The 8,643-nt window shown below is 45.9% G+C and overlaps 1 protein-coding gene across 1 annotated transcript; it reads right to left on the bottom strand.

The window, feature by feature from the left end:
- Positions 1-246: 246 nt before the first annotated feature.
- On the bottom strand, positions 247-780 carry LOC145818987 (uncharacterized). The gene has a single exon (XM_082912962.1). The coding sequence runs from the start codon at positions 778-780 to the stop codon at positions 247-249; it is 534 nt and encodes a 177-aa protein (XP_082769088.1).
- Positions 781-8,643: the final 7,863 nt, after the last annotated feature.

Here is an 8,643-nt window from a genome sequence, read left to right as displayed (position 1 = left end):
CCCAGAGTACATTAGGGAGTTCTTCAGTCCACTTCCCCTTGGCCTTCTCAAGCCGCTTCTTCAGCCCGTCCAGGATGGTCTTGTTTGAGGCCTCCGCTTGACCATTTGACTAAGGATAGGCCGGCGTTGAATTGTAGAATTCAATATTTAGCTCTTCACAAAATCCACGAAAGAGTTTCCCATCGAATTGAGTGCCATTATCCGAGATGAGGGCCTTGGGATACCGAAGCGAGTGATAACATTTTGCTAGACAAACTTCTTCACATCCTTTTCCTTTATGGTTGCCAGTGGCTCGGCCTCAACCCACTTGGTGAAGTAGTTAGTGGCAGCGATGAAGAATTTGCGATTGCCCGGTGTTGCTGGGAGTGATCCAACAATATCCAACCCCCAAAGCGCGAACGACCAAGGACTTGTAAGGAAGAGCAAGTCTTTAGCTAGCTGGTGGATCTGGTGAGCGAACTTCTGACACTTTTCATACCTGCGAACGTATTTCTGCACGTCTGCCTGCATGCACGGCCACCAATAACCTTGGGAAATAGTTCGGTAAGCCAAAGATCTGCCCCCAGTATGGCTGCCGCAGATGCCTTCATGGATCTCATAGAGAAAAGATTCTACCTTGGCGGGGTGGACACACTTCAGATACGGCCCGATAAAAGACTTCTTATATAAGGCTCCGAAAGGGGAGAGCCAAATCCGCTCTGACTTGGCCCGGATCTTGTTGGCTGCCTTCTTTTCTTCCGGTAGAACTCTATCTTTTAGGAAGGCAATGATGAGATCCATCCAGGAAGGACCCAAGTCGATGTAGAGTACCTCGGTCGCTTTTGGTTCCTCAATGCTTGGCCGAGGTAAGAATTTTATCATCAAGGGGTTAGGAAAAGTTGTCTAAGTAGAAGCAAGTCCGGCCAATTCATCAGCCGTGTTGTTTTCTTTGCGGTTGATCTGTTCCACTCTTATGGCGTCAAACTTCTTGATCTCTGCGCGCACCAGCGCCTGATACTTCGCCATTCGCTCATCCCAAGCCTCGTACTCCCCTAAGACTTGATTGACCACCAGCTTGGAATCGCTGAATACCATAAGGGCTGACGCTTTCATTCTCAATGCGCTTCTTAGTCCAGCAAGGAGGGCTTCATACTCCGCCTCGTTGTTGGAAGCTGGGAAGCCGAGCGTAATTGCTTGCTCGATGATAAGCCCATCCGATGAAGTCAGTACGATACCCAGCCCGGCCCCATGCCTGTTGGATGCCCCATCGACAAAGAGCTTCCATATCTCGCCAATGAACAGCTTCCAACAATCAGAGGGGTTCTGAAAGCTCTTCAATTCCAAATCTCTGATTGGTTCATTCTGGTCTCTTTCCCTGTCTTGGTTGAGTCCGCCTTCCAAGAAGTCACCCCGCTCCTCTAGTTCGGTCGCTCTTCGCCCTTCTCCCATTTGTGAGTCAACACTCGTCTCTATTGCCAGAATCATGGGCTGCGTTAAATCTGCACCGGCCAAATCAGCCAGGCGCACTGGATGCGTTCCAGGGGCAAATTCCGCCACAAAGTCTGCAAGAGCTTGAGCCCTGATTGTAGTGCGCGGGCGGAACTTGATATCGTACTGCCCCAATTCCACGACCCATTTCAAAATTCTTCCGGTGAAGTCTACCTTTTCAAAAAGCACCTTAAGTAGAAACTCAGTTAACACAACTATTGTATGGGCATGAAAATAGTACGCCAGCTTTCTTGATGCCATCATCAGGGCCAGTGCTAATTTTTCCAGCGGAAGATATCTCGCCTCGGCCGGGAGCAAAGTCTTGCTTACATAGAAGATGGGCAAGTGCTGAATGCCTTCAGCGCGGACTAGGACGCCGCTCACAGCATGTTGAGAGACTGCCAAGTAGAGATACAACTCTTCGCCCGGCTAAGGTGTGACTAAGATAGGGGCTGAGAAAAGGTACACTTTTAAGTCTGCCAGTGCATGGTCACATTCGTCATCCCAGAAGAACTTGGCCTTCAAAGTTTTAAAGAAGGGCCTACAACGATCTGAAGACCGGCTGATAAATCTGTTCAGCGCAGCTACCATCCCGGCAAGATGTTACATGTCCTTCGTAGAGTTTGGGCGCTCCAGCTCTTGTATAGCCTTGATCTGTGATGGGTCGGCTTCAATCCCTCGGTTGGTGACCAAAAAGCCCAAGAACTTCCCGGTGCCGAATCCGAAGGCGCACTTGGAGGCATTCAAACGAAGCTTGTGGCATTTAAGAATAGCAAACATCTCTGCTAGGTCGGCGATGTGTTGAGACTTTTCCTTACTCTTTACCACCATATCGTCGATGTAGGCCTCCATGGTGCGGCCCAGCAGTGGGGCGAACATCCTTGTCACCATCCTTTGAAAAGTCGCCCCGGCATTTTTCAATCCAAACGGCATGACTTTATAGCAATATAAGCCTCTTGGGGTGGTGAACGATGTGATCTCTCGGTCCGGTTCATACATGGCTATCTGGTGGTAGCCACAATATGCATCCAAGAAGATAAACCTCTGATGGCCAGCGGTTAAGTCCACCAACTGGTCAATTCGAGGGAGGGGAAAGCTATCTTTCGGGCAAGCACGGTTGACCGTTTTGTAGTCAACGCAGACTCGCCACTTGCCATTATTCTTCGGAACTACCACCGTGTTGGATATCCACCGAGGGTATTACACCTCTTCTATGGCCCCTGCTTCCAACAAATTTTTGACCTCTTCTGCCACTACCTCGGCATGGTGCAAGGCTGAGCGGCGTGTCCTTTGGGTGACCGGCCGCGCATTAGGAAAGACATTCAACTGATGGCAAATGAAGCTGGGGTCGACGCCAGGCATATCGTAAGGCGTCCACGCAAAAGCTTCCAAGTTGGAAACCAAGAAGTTGACATAATCCAACCGCTCGGCACCAGACAAAGATGATCCCAAGAGGAAGAACTTAGTCGGGTCATTCTTGTCGATGCGCACTTCCATCAAATCCTCGATCGATTTTTCCTCGGCCCTTCTCCCTACGTCTTCAAGGACCTCCGTTCCCTCGGGTCCCTCGATCATTTAGACAAACCCTTTGGCTGCTCGGCTGCCATTTACCACAACGAAGAATTGTTTCGCCATCACCTGGTCTCCCCAAACCTCTTTAATCTGCCCGGAGGGCGCTGGAAAGCGCATAACTTGATGGAAGGTCGACGCGACTGCTTGCATGGCGTGTAACTAGCCCCTGCCCAAAATCAAGTTGTAAGTAGATGGAACCTTGAGCACCCAGAACTCTACTTGCTTTACGACCAAACCCGCTTTGACTGGAAAAATAATCTTTCCGATCGGCCATTCTGGCTAAGAGTTGAAGCTAACCAAAGGGGACGTCGCAGGGGCCAAGTCCTTGTCCTCCAACTTCATTTGTTTGAACGCGTCATAATACATAATTTCGACCGAACTTCCCTGGTCGATCAAGATTCTCTTGATGTCAAAGTCTTTGACGCGAAGAGTTACCACTAGGGCATCATTGTGGGGCATATAGATCCTTTCCAAATCCTTGCTCGAAAAGGAAACGATGTCTTTCTCCTCGATCTTCCCCTTCTTTACAGCGGGCTGAACGGAGAACACTTCCCTCATGTGCTCGGCTTTCTTAATCATCCCTCTAAGCTCGCAGACCCTTGCCGGTTCAATGATGCCATGGATGACGTTGATTACACCTTGCGGCGCCGCGTCTAGGGTGGCTAGGCCGTTTGGCTCGGTTTGTCTCGATGACACGGCCTTCACACCCCCATCTATGTATTGGTCAAGATGTCCTGCCGCCACCAGCTCTTCCAAGTGTTGTTTGAGTGGCAAGCAGTCCTCTGTTCGGTGCCCCCGTTCTTCATAGAAGGTGCAGTGATATTTTGAATTGAAGCCTCTCTGCGCACTCCCCAACTTGGCCGGCCAACGAACAAAAGGCTCACCTCGGATCTTGCTCAAAATGCGGTAGATAGGGATTTTAAAGACCGTGGTGATTCCAGTCCGCACCTTCAATTTTCTCTTGGCATCCTCCGCTGCATCTCGGGGGGCGTCAGCTCTGTCGTTTCGGCAGCCTTTGTTTCTATCATCGCGGTTTGGGCCACGACGTTGATCCTTTGAACGATCGCTTGGGCGGTGATCCTCCTACCCGACCGAGTGAACTTTTTCCGCCACCCTTCGGTCTGCCGCGACCGGATTAGCCTTCTCGGTCGCGGAGGCGGCATCATCCTTCACACGAATGTGCTCATTGATCTGCTGCATCAAGGATTCCATGGTTGTTGGCTGGTGCATCGTGAGCGAATCTCGCAGCCTATGTCCAACTGGGAGACCCCGTTTGTAGTGGGTCATTGCCAGATTGGTAGGGCAGTCGAGGATCTCATTGTAAGTTTCCCAATACCTCGCATTGTATGCCTTCAACGAACCTCCGGATTCCATCTTGACGCCCAGGAGGTGGTCGACCTCCTTCGGTGTTCGAGTGTTGGTTTTGAATCTGGTGACGAAGGCTTCCGCTAGTTGCTGCCACCCGTCGATACTCCCCTCCGGGAGCCTTTCGAACCACTTCAAGCCTAGTTCTCCCAAGCTTGCTGGGAATATGAGGCACATCAAGGCGTCATTGCGCCGGTGGCCAGCCATTACTTGCCGGTAATGACTCACGTGTATGTACGGATCCGTCTTGCCGTCGCACAAAGTGAACTTCGATTGGTGGAATCCGGTAGGGAGCGGCATACTCTCGATCTCTAGAGACAATGGTGTGGCTGTAAGTCTCGCCAGCTCTTTGTCCACCAGCGTAGGGGCCATCGCTTTGGGTGCCGACATCACCACTTCTTCACTACAGCGAACTGGAACGCTCAACCTCTGCAACGCCGACACTCTCTGAGCCTCTCGACGGCGCGCTCTCTCCTCCAACACATCCCTGAGGTCTCTGGAACAGGTGGAGAAAGAGTACCGCGACGTCGACGACGGGCGGGAGGGACGGTAAGTGCTGTCGCGAGTGAGGGATCTGCCCTCTCTTGGGTTAGAATCTCCAACCCCATAGTTCCTGGTGATGAAGAGAGAATGAGTACTCTCCTAGCGGCGACTGCTAGAACGAGGGGATAGGGTGCGCTCACTGAGGTTGCTCTCCCCAATAACACCCTTCCCCTTAATCCGGCGTTTCAGCATCTCCATCTCTGCCGCCATCTCGCAAATGATGGCATCCTGGTCCTTGAGTTTGTGCTTTAGGTGCTGCGCACGGGTCTCCCCCCGCCGCCGATGACCTTCTGGACTCTGCGAGCGATCAACACTCCTCCCGCGTTTGTCTCGCGCACCGCGCGAAGAAGTTTCTAGGCCCACCATGAGTGGAACATTCGGAGGGCCTTCTCTCCTTCGAACAGACTCCGGTGTGATGCCATCGACGACGGACAGTGGAGTTTCGTCGTGGTTGGCCATGGAAATGGTCGTAGAAGCTTGAAGAACAAGGGTTGAGTATCAAAGACTTCCCATAACCAATGGTCGCAGAAGTTTGAAGAACAAGGGTTGAGTATCAAAGACTTCCCACAGATGGCGCCAATTGTGTGGAGGCGAAATATCCTCTACTCTCCGTACTTCTTGGACCCAAGCTTCCCGTGACGGCGTCTAACCTGGAAACAAAGAAACGGTGAGCTGCTCGGCGGTGGTGTGCCGAATAGACCCTCCGACGATCAAGTCAGGTCACTTGAGAAGGCTGTTAGAGAGAGAGTGTTTCAGATGGCGTAGATTGCTTACCTCTAACGTTCATCTTCCCTTCCTATTTCTAGGCTGGCCATGCAGCCTCAGGATTGTGCGCGCACTACCTCTGCTGTCCTTCCCTGGACAGGTGGCAGTGCTCGTCTCTCACCACCTTACGCGTGTAAAGGCCTAGTCCTCCAACCAGTACATGTAGAACTGCCAAATGGTATTGACGCGTGCCTGGAGCAGGTTTCCTCTCCCTCACGCCATTGGCCCAGGTGGCACGCTTAACCGGAGTACCACGACCGGTCTATCCCTTGTGGAGAATTGCCACCACAAGCTATACAACTGAGCTGTGTCTCGCCAACCTATCCTTTGGGAACAAGCGAAAGTCTGATTCTCATGGCCGAGCTACGCGCGACCGGTTCATCCTGGCTGACCGGCCATGAAGCACGCCGGCTCTTCCCCGCTCTTCCTTCATTCTAGGTCGCATGCAGTCCGGCCATCTCGGCCAACCGATCGGGGCGCACCGGCCCTCGCCTATCCTCAGTCTGGCCCGGGCTGCCCTTAGCTCGATTGCTTCACGTCATCTCGCGTCCAGCCAAATGCCAGGCCCCAATCCATGCCTGGTCGGCCAGGCCCCAATCCATGCCTGGTCAGCCCGTTCCCTTGGCAATACACGACAAGCCGGGGGCCGCGCCAACTGAGAACACAACTTGGCGCCGTGAGATTTGACCCACCTACGTTACTGTAGCTCGGCCGTACAGTCCGGTCCAAAACTCCCCTCTCAGAAATGGTTTTTGTGTGATTCGTATTCGTATGTTTTTCAAGTTTGACAATTTTTCGATCTGGGAAGCCACCTCGGTGCAATGCCCCATATTCAGATGTTTTTCAAGTTTGGCAATTTTTCGATCGGGGAAGCTACCTGGGTACAATGCCCCATTTTTGTGATTTTGATTTTAAGTTGTCTGTTTGATGAATAATTGATCGCTAATTCCAAGTCTCTCTAACAAATGTTGACTCTCATTGTTAATCTATGAGTTCTATACATACCCAATAAATTGATGTAATTCAAACGTAATTATTGATTATTGATTATTGAGATCACTCTAGCGCTCTTCTCTCTCCGACAGTATTCTCTCTTTGTTTGTCTGAGTCTGTTTATGTTTCTTTTGTCACAGTTGCAAATTTCTTTTTTTCTTTTGAATCATATGACAAATTACTCACCTTGGTTTGAATTTTCTGAATTCCCTTTTCAAAAAATTGAATTTTTTTTCTTTTTTGTGTTTTTTTATTTTTACTGAATTTTTTTAATATTTTAACTAATTTTTTAAAATTTTTAGATACACTTAATATAAATACACTTAAAAAGTATAATATATGTGAAAAAATCTTTAAAAAATTCACTAAATATCAAAATAAAAAAATTTATGAAAATGCAGTATATTTTTTGTATTCTTGTGTATTTATTAATTTTTTAAAATATTTTACTTTTTAGATACATCTAAATAATGTGCATTTAAAAAAGTAAAAAAATTACTTAAAATTTTAAAAATATTAACTAAAAACAAAAAAATCAATTTCTAAAAAATTGAATCTAGAAAATTGAAATCAAACACATTTGTCAATAAATTATTAAATTAATTAACAATTGTTAATAATGTCAGAAATATATTTCAATCAATAATTTAAATAATTTTATTATTATAGAAGATAGTATTTAAAAATTTTATTTTTTTAATTAATTCTGATAAAAATTATTTGTAATTTTTAAAATTACCAAACAATCTAGGTAATCAAGAATATATTTGTAATTTATGTTCTGAAAACTACAGGAAAATAAACTTCATTACGCTGGACCAATGACACCTCTTCTCACAACTCAAAAGAGCATATAATATTCTCAAAAACAAACACTGCTGACTAAAGAAGAGATGCAGCAAAACCCAAAAGATACAACTGCGTATGGCTTCGGTAATTGATTTATTTATATTTATTACGAACAAAGATGGTGGTGGTGGGCGACGGTAGTTCTTTTTTCATCATGTTAAATGTCTCTTTTCCTCTTTAATTAATTTTTTAATTGAATGATTATTACCTTAATTATTTAATGTAATACAAAAATGTGCATGCTTTCAAAAGCAAGTAATTAAATAGAGGGAACTTAAATTAATCTTTTGTTGAAAATAATAGACAAGAAAATAATAAGAAAACCAAGAAGAGACAAAGGGGTGGGCGGGCTGGGTAGGGACGGACGGAGGAGCCAATGAAAGCTTAGGGACACGTGACCTCCTCATTTTTTAAAAATCGTACTCGTACCCATGAATACAAAAAAGTATTTCTAATATATTCTTGTAAACTTATATAAAAAATATTGGAGCGCTCTAAATTAAAAATTTTAAAGAAATTTTAATGGGTGAGATTCACTTATTCATGTAGTATTTTAGCTTTCTTCTTTTTTATTTTTGTTTTTATTTTCTCATTGTCATATAAGTGGAGCTCAATTTAGAGCTCTACTTTTAGAGCTCTCTATCACCACTCAACTTATATTAGTGTCTCTCTTAAATTATTTTAAGGTACCTAATATTTTTAACTTTTCAAAAAGAACCCCTTATATGATGTTTTAATAAAATAGTAATAATATACAAACATAATGCTCATACAAAAATTATAAACATACAAGATGTTATGATTCTTTCATTCTCAATCAAAACATCCATTATTTGAAAGGGAATAAAAAAGAAAATTTTATTCAATGCTATTTTAATCAACTCATTTGTATATTTATATTAACAAGTTGCAACCCAAGTTGCCCTTCATTTTTGTTTCTTTGGTACAACGGTGGTATGTGCTACAAACAATTTGCAACGAACCAAGATTGTCTTTTTCTTTTCTTTATTTTTATATTGACAACAGGATATGGCTCTCAAAGTGGACGAAAAAGCCTTCATGTAAGGGGAAAAGATTGACCCTTTCACT

Source organism: Camellia sinensis, chromosome 2, assembly GCF_055761805.1.
Source record: "Camellia sinensis isolate YWXY chromosome 2, ASM5576180v1, whole genome shotgun sequence".
NCBI classification, from domain to species: domain Eukaryota; kingdom Viridiplantae; phylum Streptophyta; class Magnoliopsida; order Ericales; family Theaceae; genus Camellia; species Camellia sinensis.
Note: the sequence above shows the minus strand (reverse complement) of the source record. Positions and strands in the feature narration are given on the sequence as shown.

Coding starts and splice junctions, on each gene's coding strand:
- LOC145818987 (XM_082912962.1), bottom strand. CDS start 780: ATGGATCTCATCATTGCCTTCCTAAAAGATAGAGTTCTACCGGAAGAA.